This window comes from Brachypodium distachyon, chromosome 1, assembly GCF_000005505.3.
Source record: "Brachypodium distachyon strain Bd21 chromosome 1, Brachypodium_distachyon_v3.0, whole genome shotgun sequence".
Classification (NCBI taxonomy): domain Eukaryota; kingdom Viridiplantae; phylum Streptophyta; class Magnoliopsida; order Poales; family Poaceae; genus Brachypodium; species Brachypodium distachyon.
Window position 1 is genome coordinate 66765613 of NC_016131.3, and position 12278 is coordinate 66777890.

The window sequence follows — 12278 nt, forward strand, 5'->3', positions numbered from 1 at the left end:
CACTAAACCACCAGTCCCCTCGCCTGCCAATTATGATCCCCAAAGGCCCATGTACGTCTGTCGAGCAAAATTTATGAGGAGCAGACTGTCAGGACAGATGAAGAGAAACTGTTGTGCAGTATCAGAGACAGCGTCAACTACATTCTGTCTGAGTGAAACCTCTCGTTAATCCACGTAACCATCGAGACACACCAGTGCAAGATGGTAAATTCGTACTAATATGAGTTACAGTACCCTCTAAACAAAGGGACATGGGACTAAGATTTTGGTTATCTGGTTTATCACGTATAAATCATGTTTGTTAAAAAAATTGGAATTGATGACACAAATAACCTATGGCCCTCGAATTAAGAGAGATGGCTACTTCCATCATATACTCTAATTACTTTTGTAGAATTACATACGGAGTATGTATAACATATAATCAGTTTAAGAAAATGAATTCAAATTTTGATTCAAATCCCGTTCGATAAATTGTCAGGATTTCAGATTACCGTGGTTATCGCAGATTTAGTACCGGAAAAAAAAATCCAGTAGTTGCTCTAGTTTTGGATTCCCGTAAAAGAAAAAAAGACTGTGCTAGCGAGTGCCCATGCACTTTCTCCCCGTTGAGAGTGCACAGCCTAAATACGGTTAACCACCCTACAATTAACGGAAAGTTTTGGTCCTCGCACCCCACGCGACAGAGATCCCCCCAGCGCGCTTGGCTGCCCGACGCTCCCCAACCCAGAGATAACCGCCGACAGGCTGGCAACACACAACGCGCAAAATAAAGCAGCTCGCCCCTCCACCTTTTCAGATCGGAAAACGAGAAGGGGATCGTCTTCCCCAAAGAACTCTGGACGAAATTCCCCTGCTACGTGAAGTGTCATGGATGCTATCTTGATTGAATCTAATCAAAGTTGCCGGAGCTGACTCTCTCACAAGCCCCATTGATCTGGCAGCAAGTTAATTGCCCAACCCCTCAAATCAAGCGCTTGCTTCTCCCAAAAAACAACCATAGAACACAACTTGTTCCCAGAAACTTAGATCCGACCAGGAAATTAGGTGCTAGGCAAGAAAAATTAAACTGACAACACAGAGGAAAGAACACATGTTGATTAGGTCAGTTTTGCACAGAGTTGCTTTCCTAAGGGACACAAAACAACTGAATTATGCATGTTTTTCCAAAACAAAATCCCAAGAGCATACTAGAATTGAGATCTACACTGGTAATAAGTGGGCATGCTGCAGCTGGGCAAGAAATTTGATTAGGCAACACAAAAGACACATGGGCCGAAGCTTTCTTTTGTGCAAAACTGAGGAGACATGAGTGTTAGGCTCAGTTTTGCACAAAAGTTGCTCTCCTAAGGGAGAAATTTTGCATGTTTCCCAATCCCTGGAACATACCAGAATTGAGATATGCCCTGGACATTAAGTGGGCATGCCGTAGGGATCTATCAAGCAAACACACACAAACCACATGTCGATTAGGTCAGTTTGGTTTCCTTGTTGCACATAAAAGAATACAACTCCTGCTTAGTTGTCATTGAGAAGCACACACATGTTTAAAGCCTCCAAGGGAAAGCAAACTATACACACATAAAAAATCCTTGATAATGGTGCACGGTCACAGGAACTTCTGCTTCTTCAACATGCACAAAGAAATTGCTTTCTCCTTCATGGCCACTGATTGCTTCACATTATTAGCCTCTGTATTGCTTCGCTCTACAGATATAGACAAAGAAACTTGCCAAGCACCTGTTCATACCAAGAAATTCATCAAAAAGGTAAAAAAAACAGTGGGAAACCAGTTTAGTTAAAAAAAGATGCATTTGTCATGTTGATTAGAAAATGCAACTATTCACATGTTACTGATGTTTCTTCTATGATACAGATGGGTGTGATCGACCTAAATGAATTTCCTATCAATCTCAATGATGAACAAAAGTCTAAAAATATATATCACCTAGGAACAGGGCAGGTGTGGGCAATTATATTGACAAAGAAAAGGTGACAACCTAAAATCTCAATATATAGATAAGTAACTAATTAGCAAAAGGTTCTAAAGAGGGGAAAGAAGACCATACCTAACCTAAAACAAAGTTGCACTGACTAAATGAATTGTGAAGCATCTGAATGATTATAGAGCAATTATGTTAGCTTCCTACCACTCCCCAACACATGCTTATTAGCTTGCTGCATCATGTCTTTTAAGCAGCAATATGTCAGGTCTAAAAAAGTACGTAGTAAACCTACATCAATGGATCAAGCGTGAAAAGGGGAAAAAGCAACAAACTGATTTCATATAGCCAGCATGGTTAGGCAAAAGCATATAGGTTACGAAAAAGAAAAGGGAAGCAAATATAAGGCATTGTGTGAGCAACTAAATACCTACATCACCTAAAGTTAAAAAAGCAGCTTCAGGGGGAGCCCTATGTGTGTTCAGGTATATTGAGAAAGAAAAAAAGCAACAAAGATTATGCTAAACATATGTGTAAGCAACTAATTAAGAAAAAAAGGTTCTAGGACGTAGCCTGAAACAAGAAGTTGCATTAAAAAAAGCAACTATATTACTGAGGCATGTGCCTATATTGCTTGCTTCACCCTTCAAAAGAAGCAGCTATAAGACGTATGTTTTCTGTTATCTGCGGTTGCTAGGTCCATAATATGATAAAAGCAATTTCTAGTCGATTTGAATCTCGAATACAATTTTCAGTCAATGGTTAACAGTTCAAAGATCAACTATATGGTAAAGCGAAAAAGGTAACTAGTGTAGCAACTTCTAATTCAAAATTTTGGTAGAGATGCAACTTTTACTTAAAAAATAGTTGATTAGTCAAGCGACTTTTACTAAAATAGTTGAGTTGTCGAATAATCAACTACTCCCTCCGATCCCTATTAATTGTCTCAAATTTGATCAAATATGGATGTATCTACGCCTAAAAAACGTCTAGATGCATTTAATATTTCGATAATTAATATGGATTGGAGGGAGTAATTATCAAAGAGATTGAAAGCAAAAAAGTGCTCAATGATGCAGAAACTGCTTCAAAATATTGACTCTCTAATGCAATTTCTAGTCAACGGTTGACAGATTAGAAAACAACTTATGTGATAAAGCAAAAGAGAGTAACTAGTCTAGCAAGTTCTAATTCAAAATTCTGCTGGAGATGCAACTTTTACTAAAAATAGTTGAGTTGTTGAATAAGAAACTAATTATCACAGAAACTGAAAGGAAAATTTGCTCAATGATGCATAAATTGCTTCAAAAAATCGACTCTGTAATGCAATTTAGTCAACGGTTGAGAGATGATTACTCAATAAAGCAAAAGAGAGTAACTAGTCTAGCAATCTATGTGATAAAGCAAAAAAAAGGGTAACTAGTCTAGCAAGTTCTAGTTCAAAATTTTGCTAGAGATGCAACCTTTACGCAAAAATAGTTGAGTTGTTGAATAAGCAACAAATTATCACGGAAATTGAAAGCAAGAATTGCTAAATGATGCATAAATTGCTTCAAAAAGTTGACTCTCTAATACAATTTCTAGTTAATGGTTGACAAAGCAGAGAGGAAACCATATATGATAAAGCAAAAAGGGTAATTAGGTTGGCAACTTCAAATTCAAAATTTTGCTACAGAGGCATGCGACTTTTACTAAAAATACTCCCTCCATCCCATATTAAGGACTCAAATTTTTTTAAATGGACGTATCTATATACTAAAATACGTCTAGATACATGTAATATTTTGGCACCTAATATAGGACGGAGGGAGTAGTTGATTACTCCAACAACTTGTGAAACTGTCATTGAGACCCTAAACAGTAATGTAAACTGAAAAGGCCAAATTGAATGCTTAATCATGTGACTCCTATTTCAGAAAAATGTTAGCCCGTAATGGAACTTCTAATATGCATTTCAGCTCCTATTTCACGACAAGCAAAAATCAGAGCGAATAGAAGTGTTTAGCACAGAGCAAATTGATATGTTCAGCACAACACAGAGTAAATCGAATTTGGGGCAATCCCTAGAACCAACAATTAGGAGGTATCCCAATACTAGAGAAACAACAACACGTGGCTCTAAAAATACATTGGCAAACCCATAACAACAACATATACACAACTAGAATTTAGCTAAAAGAGAAACTAAAAAAAACATAAATACTCGAAAGTGTGTGTACAGATGATGCCATAGGTTATACTCAACGACGCAATCACACGCATGATTACCGAAGGAAATTGGCAGTCTCACAAAAAAGAGCAACAAACTAAACAATAGGAATATGATAGGAATATGCTTTTGGCAGGGCAATTACTGAAGGAAGCAACAGCTAAAACTGTCCTCTCTAACCATGCCATGAAAAAGGGACAAAGGATGAAGGGAAGGATGAAAATCGGCACATGATTTTGCCCAAAGCGAACGGCCACACAACAAGCAAAAACTGCTAAGAGGGATTTACTGCGGGCACGAGATTAGGTGAAAAACACAAGGGAAAAACAACTGAAATTGGGCTGAAATTACCAGCTACAAACAACGGGAAAAAGCACTAAGGGATTTCAGAGGCAGCAATTTAGAACTCCAACGGAACTTGCTTAGGTCGCCCCGTCCAATGGAAAAAGCTGCTCGACCCGTCCAACTCGACACACTTCTCAACGATCCACGAAGACGACCCCAGACAAAACGGGAAATCCACCCCGCCAATCACCCCTGCCCCCACCACGCAAAGGACCGCGCAAAAACATGAAGCTTCCCCGCCCCAAAATCGACCTTGCCAGATGCCGCACGCACCCTCGTCTCTGAAAAAATCGAGGACAAAATGGACCCCCGCTGTTCTATGTGCCCCATCGAGCTCGATACAGCGCTCGCTGCTCCCCGAAAAACAACCTAGGCGACCAGGAACCCCCTCAACAATCACCAGCACAACATGCAGCTACCGAATCGCACTCACCGGGTGTCGCCATCGCGCGCATAAAACGACGGTGAAGCCCCGCCAGCCGCACGGCACAACGCGCGCCACTTGCCGTTAGCCGAACCGGTGCACCGTCTCACTCCCGCTGCGCCTCCCCTCGCCGCCGAAATCCAGCCGTTGTTGCCAACCCAACATGCACTTGAAAAATCGCCTGCCGACGGAGACAACGGAGATGGGGAGGGGAAAGTGAGGGGAATAGGAAGACGAGTGAGTGACAGCTGGGCCCGCTCCGAATTTACTGCGTCCACCCCTGTCCGAATAGAAGCGCCGTGGATAGGGACTGACAACAAAATAATCGGACGCTCCCCGTGCCTCATGCTCAATCAGACGTCACGGAAGTGTGTGCACCCTATGTTGGAAGAAAGTGCATAGGCACTTTTAAGCACTTAGGAAGAAAAAAATCCTAATCTTGAAGGCAATGCTGGTTTAATTCTACCTTCCTGATTTGTTTAGGTAGAATTACATACTTGAACTGAAGGAAGAACCAATCTCGGGACTACCGTGCCCATGCATGCACGGCAAATCAAATCATGGCATACCCTCCCGTCCAAAAGCCGGAACGTGCTCACGTGCCTACGCCTGCAGTCGCATATTCGGGTCACCCGTGTCTACCACCTCCGCGCTCAACAAAGCTGCCGGTTTACCGAACGGACGCTATATATCTTTCGTTCGCCAGAGAGATCTATCCGTTCCCAGCCGTTTACGTATATCACCGCGACAGCCTGGGAACAAAACGGTACCTGCTCGCTCGCTGCGCCGAGATTTGACCGGCGATGTGAAGCGCGCGCGCGCATGTGCGCGCACTGCACACACACAGCTAGTACGTGCTACGGCTTCTAGCTAGGCCATTTTTTTTAAACACTCACTCACACACGCGCGTAAACTCGTTTCTATGAACGCACGTACACTCGCTTCCATGATTATGAGCACTTTCGAGAGACTGAGCCACCGGCCGATCATCTTGAGATTGATGAAATCACCACATGGGCCTCGTATCGTAGTTGACGGGCACGTCACTCTCAAACCACAACGCCAATTAAAACAAATCTAAAAAATGTGATCACCCATACCAAGTCTGAAACTTGAACGTGGGTGGGCTAGTTCCACTACAGTAAACCAACCAATTGAACTTGGTCAGTTCGCAGCTAGGCCATTTTTTTGCATGCCCACGTTGCGGCTCGGGAGCGTGTCCGTCCCGTGGTCACCTTCGATGTCGACCACCAAAACAACCAACCAGATGCGTCCCTCCCCGCTGTCTTTGTCCTACGGCCGCCAATCCACCTTCGATCTGAGCCGTGCGCCCGAAGCTCTAGCGGCTAGCTAGCTAGCTAGCTCTCCGTTGTTTACTACTCTGCCCGCTCACTTCACTCACTCTGCCGCGCTTAACCACTTCGCCACTCACTGCCGGTGAGAGCTTTACAGTCTCTTTTGCTGCAGATCGGCCGGGGTAGGTCGCAAAGGAAAAGAGGGAAGGTGTGTGTTACTTGGATCCTATGCAACTTCCGACCAGAAAACGCTATGCTAGGTCAGATGATTAATCGGTATACTACACTACTACGGTGGCTATACGGTTACCAGCTGAAGAGATGGTGGCGCCGTGTCTCAATAATTCTGGAAAAATGATTAATTGGGGCAGTACAATCATTAAGCTATACATGCATCCTATCATTAAGGCATTAAGCTGAGTAGGCATCCGTGCTAGGACCTGAAGCGTGATGATGCCACAATCATACAACAGACACATCAGATGATTTTTACCTTTTTTTATATACTGATTTCTACAGAGGTTAATTAATTATCTCCTGGAGTCCTGGGAGGTTTTTGAGCTGCAGCTTAATGAAAGCAGAAATACTGCTGCTAACGGTTGGATAAGGAGGAAAAGGCACAAGAGGGGAGAATGAAGCACGCTAGTATAATAATCGTATGATGTACTCGTACGACCGAGTATAAAAGTACATGCCGTTGAATTTTCTTGCTTACACCCCAATAGAGTGAGACAGGGGGACATTTGAGAACCGGTTAAAGAAATGTTCCCAGGTACATCCCACTTATTATAAACCGGTAAAGAAAAGGAAACAAAGAAGAGGCACGAGAGAGGGAGGGGTTGGTTAGAGTTGGAGGCGAGCTGACGGCGGACGTGCTCGCCTCTCTTCTCCGGCTCTCCCTCTCCCTCTCCGCATTCCGTTTCCATTTCCGCCGCATTACGAGGTATTTTTAGGCGTGGCAGAGGAGGGGCAGCGTAGAGGGAAGGAGGGGAAGACGCAATCTTCATCGTCTGGCGCGGACCCATCCGCTCGGCATTCCTCCCGTCGTCGCCTTCCGTCCAGATCCCTTCTTCAGTTGAGGTTCTCTTTGCGGTTCCTCAGGTTTCATGTCGCGATTTCCTTTCGGTGTTGGTCATATCGTTTGATTTGTGTTTGTCTTTCTGGATCTGGGTGTGCGCAGACGGTCGGAGAAGATGATGGGCGGCTTCCTCTCCAGGATTCTCCTGTAAGCACTCCCCTTCCGTTGATTCCTTCAAATGTGGTCCTGGCAGTTGTTGAACATTTTGAATTTGGAAAGTGATTCAAGGCATGGTTTTCTTCTTTTTATCTTGAAATGAGGATGCATGGGCCTCCATTCAGAGGGCTTAAGAATCATTTTCTTGGTTTCTGTCATCCGTATACTTTGTTTGGAAAAACAATTCGCAATATGTGTTCCTTATTGTTGGTTTTGTCAACCTTCTTTCCCGGCGTTAAACAGGGAACCGGGAGCACTCAATGCATTTAAAAATTATTGTCTCGAGGTCGAGGAGCATGGGAGTAAATTTTCAATGCATTGCACAACGGTCAAATGTTCTCTTCGTTTAGTCTGATGCAGATTGATTCTTTTTTAAGATTATTATTGTCTGATACTCAATTTATAGATTTTTGAGAAATGCGGATCGGATAACGGTTTGTTGTTTTCGCACATTGATTTAATTTGGATTTCTACCAATTAATGTCAACACTCAGTTTCTAGGCTCGATTTGAACAAATATTTTCAACATTGTATCCTTGACATCTTTAATTGGAAGCTGCCTCTGAATTAGGTCTTGTTTGTGTGCTTGTTTGGTAAACATTCCAGCTCTTTCGTGGGTGTGCCTCAAATAATCCATTGAGTTATGCTGAGATGCTCAAAGCCTCAAATTCAGTGCACATTCAAATGACTAATTGCTCCAAGCCTCCAATTGATTATTGTAGAGCATAGCAAACACTAAAATAAAGTAGTGTGGATTTTATACATGCAAGGGTTGGTGCTTGATTTTAGGGTTGACCTACTTTTGCATCTTCAGAAATGCTCAAACAATTCATAGATATGCATCATGTTATAACATGAGCACCTACAAAAAAAAATCATACATGGAAAAGAACTTGATAATAAGGCACGGGCATAATGTTTTTGGTGGGGATTAGAATGAACTCATGAAGCACTGACTTTTCATTCGTGTACAGTTTCTTATACACAATTTGCATGCAGGTTGGTTTTCGGCTACGCCTATCCTGCATATGAGTGCTACAAGACTGTTGAACTGAACAAACCTGAGATCGAGCAGCTCATATTTTGGTGTCAATACTGGTAAGGCGGTTCCTTCAATTCTATGATAGGAGGTTCACAACATTAGCCAAGTGAATAATCTTGCAAATTTTGTTTCTTGTGTCTAGGATTTTAGTTGCTCTCATGACAGTTATGGAGAGGTTTGGAGATTTAACAATATCATGGTAAGACTACCAAAAGTTGCATTCTTTCACCAAGTCTTTGAACAGTTTCTAACATAAGTTCCATCATGCATGTGCTAATGTTGCAGGCTGCCGTTTTACTCAGAGGCAAAGCTGATGTTCTTTATATACTTGTGGTACCCTAGGACGAAGGTACTCAGTTTGTCCCATGCAACTTCTATTTTGTAGCGTCTTCTCCACATTTGCCTGATGAGTACTTTCATTGCAGGGAACTACCTACATTTATGGGACTTTCTTTAAGCCATATATTTCACAGCATGAGAATGAAATCGACCGTAATTTGCTTGAACTGAGAGCTAGGGCCAGTGATGTAGTTGTCGTTTATTTCCAGAAGGCCGCTGCTGTAGGACAAAATACCTTCTTTGATGTTTTGAAGTATGTTGCTTCACAGTCGCCATCCCAAAGATCAAAGCTACAACGTTCTCAGGTGCGGATCATACCGACTGTATTATATTCCTTCAGGTCAAAGCTGTTGAAACAATTGATGTTTTTCACCCTGGGGATGCTCAATGCCTTGTGCCATGGTGCTTATTCAGTTACCAAAGCTCAAGTTCTTTTGTGCGCTTCTGAAGCAATTCTAGCATACTAGTTATTATATTTTTTATGCAAGATGCCTTTACTGCCATTGCCAAATGATATTTTTTAAGTTGGTGTGTGGAGTTATTTTCTTGAAAAATAATCAGTAATGTACTAAGCATTGATCTGTTCTGTATGCTGACAAAACTTCTTTGGAGTGTGCTTTTGCCATAAAAAGAGGAAGCTAAAGCAACATCTATTATTTCAACCCACAATTTGAGATGGTATGAAGGACCGTAAGCATCAATGCTTGTGATCACTGAACAACCGTTGCATGAATCTTGAACTTGTGAAAATGCTAGTATATAATCTCCTTGGAGAAGTTGCTGCTTCCTTGTTGGTAGACATAGTCTGCAAGCTAAATCATAGGACACTATTACAATCTTGAAACCTCTTTATGACTCGCTTGACTTTCTCTTTTTCTGATCTCCACTGCATGATAGGAGTAAAACACAGTTATTGCGTTATATGATGGCTTCTAAATTTCCACGTAAATTTGTGAGGTGGATATAATCTCTGTCCCATGAGAATACAAAGATGGCCCAAGTGTTCTGGCAAACCCAAACCCCAAATGTATTGTACTTTATGAACAGCAGTATCATTTTTTTAGGCTGGATATGCTGTCTTTTTTAGAAAGCTCATGGGCCAAGTGAGCATAGATTTGTATATGGTGGTGTATAGTGAACTACTTTGATGCATATAAAATATGCAGAATCTATCATATGCCTTGATAGCATTAGAGCTCCCCTTTGAGCCATAACATAAATTATTGAAGCCTCTTTTTAAGCTGATATTAGAAAGTTCTAGCTTTACATCATTTGCATCCTGAAGTGTTGTGTAATTTTGTTACCATGGCCTGACAAAAGACTTTAGTCACAGGAGAATCACAAGTGGCATTATTGCGAAAACACAGAAACAATACTGAACACTTGATATATGAGTACTATGCTACACTCATCAAAATATTGTTGTGTTATCATATATTTTGATATTTTTTTTGGTGGTGGTTGGGGGGGGGGGGGGGGGTATATATTTCCACTTGCTAACTACATAGGAACCGGTAATTCGCCAACATTTTATCGAATTTCTAATGTCCCTCCAGTGAATTAAAAAATACTCACAGTTTCATATCTGCCATCTGGTGGCACTTACCTGAACTGTATTTTCACTTCTAATCAGAAGTTTGATGACATCTTGAGGCTCAGTTTGTGGTAGCCTATGCGTGTGCAAACTGATTCAAAAAGGAAAACCGGTAGCCAAACACCCAGATATTGGAAGGTGGCTGAACCAAACTTTACTACCATGATATGAAATGGAGCCTTAGCCAGCGCTTAGATAGTAATTCAATTCTGTATTCCCTCCATTCCACAAAACAACTCATATAATTTTTTCTCATTTGTTCCACAATACACCACATTTTTCTCTTGGTACCCGCACCGCATCCGGCCAATAACTAGTCACATCCATTTACTATTAACCCAATATGAGTGGTTAGGCGCTAGAAACGACAGCTGCATTGGTCTTAAGTGCACAAATCTATATGAGTTGTTTTGTGGAATGGAGGGAGTATTTAAATATAAGTTCATTTACCAATGTTAAAACTCAGAAAATTACACCATTTGGATGTTCTTTCTATATGTTGTACAAACTAATGCACAAGAAATTAAGGTCTGCTCTATGGCATGATGCATGGTTAGCACAAGATTAGGTTTTGGATAAATCTGAGCTAATTTTAGTGCGCCTTGGAAGCTTCTCAGTTTCAGACTAGGAATGGAAATATGCACTTGTACCCATCTTCAAGATATCCTTAAAGTTTCAAATGCAGTTATAATAAAATCATGTTTTGATTTCCTTTAGGAACCACATCAGCCACAACAACAGCAACCAGCACCGCAGGTACAGCAGCAGCAACCACAAAAACAAGCACCACCTGTTATGCGCAGAGCAGCATCTATTGCTGCTCGGCAAGCAGCTATGGCACAGCAGTCTCAGGAGACCAAACCTGTTTCCCCCAAGATCAAGCGTCAAACATCTGCGAAAGCTGGTCCAGTGGCATCCTCGAGACCAACAACAGCTGCATCTTCAACGAAACCTGATGAGATCACAAAGAAAAGCGACGTCAAAACTGCCGCCGACCCGGCTCCGGCTCCAGTTGCTGACACTACTGTGCCAAGGTCTGAGCCTAGGGCTCCTCCATCCCCTGAAGCCGATGGAGTGGACAATATGGTCGTCGATGAGGCTGACGACGCTGCAGAAGGCACGGAAGAGCTTGATCCTGCGTTAGAGGAGACAGTAATGGAAGAGACCATCCGCGTGACTCGCGCCAAGCTAAGGAGGCGTGCTATCGCTGAGGGTCCTGCAGGAAATTAGCTGCAGACCGTTCTTTTCTTGCACATTGCGTTGCTCCTTTCTTTTGAATTTTAGAGTGTCATGCTGTTTGGTGGGGATGATATCTGATTGAGTTTCAGAGTTACCATCTTTACCTGCCCGTTTCTGTGCTTGGAGTTGTAAATACCACTGGGCATATGTATATACAGATTGGTTGCATTTGCAATGAACGCGTGTATCTTCTTGATTCTTTAGGCATACTTCAAAGTTTAGACTGGTGGGCCATGCTTCTTGTGTTTTACAATTTTGCCGACTAGGTGGTCAGTGCAGCTTGCAGTTTGAAACTGCCTAGTTCACATTCTTCAATGGCCTAGTTCATTTGTATGTTAGTTTGTATGTGATTTGTACAGTTAGATCATTTTGCAGAAACTTTGGCTAAATGCAACAATTTGACTTTCCCAAGTATACAACATTAGAAGCAGTGAAGTGTTGGCCTGTTGGGAATGGCTACTCATAGTGAGAGCCATAACATTATCAGAATATACATTGGTCTTTCAGAAAGACATGAAACATCTCCCGTTATGTTATTTATGCCTGTAGAATTCCTAAATAGCTGGGTGTCGCGTCTAAAATTCTTCGCGAGGAAATCTTAGATCGTACCTCGA

General features: G+C 42.0%; 1 protein-coding gene across 1 annotated transcript; it reads left to right on the plus strand.

The window, feature by feature from the left end:
* Positions 1-7002: 7002 nt before the first annotated feature.
* LOC100837421 (putative HVA22-like protein g) lies at positions 7003-11885 on the plus strand. The gene is made up of 7 exons (XM_003558294.4): positions 7003-7296; positions 7397-7441; positions 8450-8548; positions 8635-8691; positions 8778-8841; positions 8918-9136; positions 11143-11885. The coding sequence occupies exons 2-7, from the start codon at positions 7410-7412 to the stop codon at positions 11653-11655; spliced, it is 984 nt and encodes a 327-aa protein (XP_003558342.1). The 5' UTR covers positions 7003-7296; positions 7397-7409; the 3' UTR covers positions 11656-11885.
* The last annotated feature ends 393 nt before the right edge of the window (positions 11886-12278 follow it).

Coding starts and splice junctions, on each gene's coding strand:
- LOC100837421 (XM_003558294.4), top strand. CDS start 7,410: ATGATGGGCGGCTTCCTCTCCAGGATTCTCCT. Junction 8,692..8,777: donor GGAGATTTAACAATATCATG/GTAAGACTACCA, acceptor CTAATGTTGCAG/GCTGCCGTTTTACTCAGAGG. Junction 8,842..8,917: donor TGTGGTACCCTAGGACGAAG/GTACTCAGTTTG, acceptor CTTTCATTGCAG/GGAACTACCTACATTTATGG.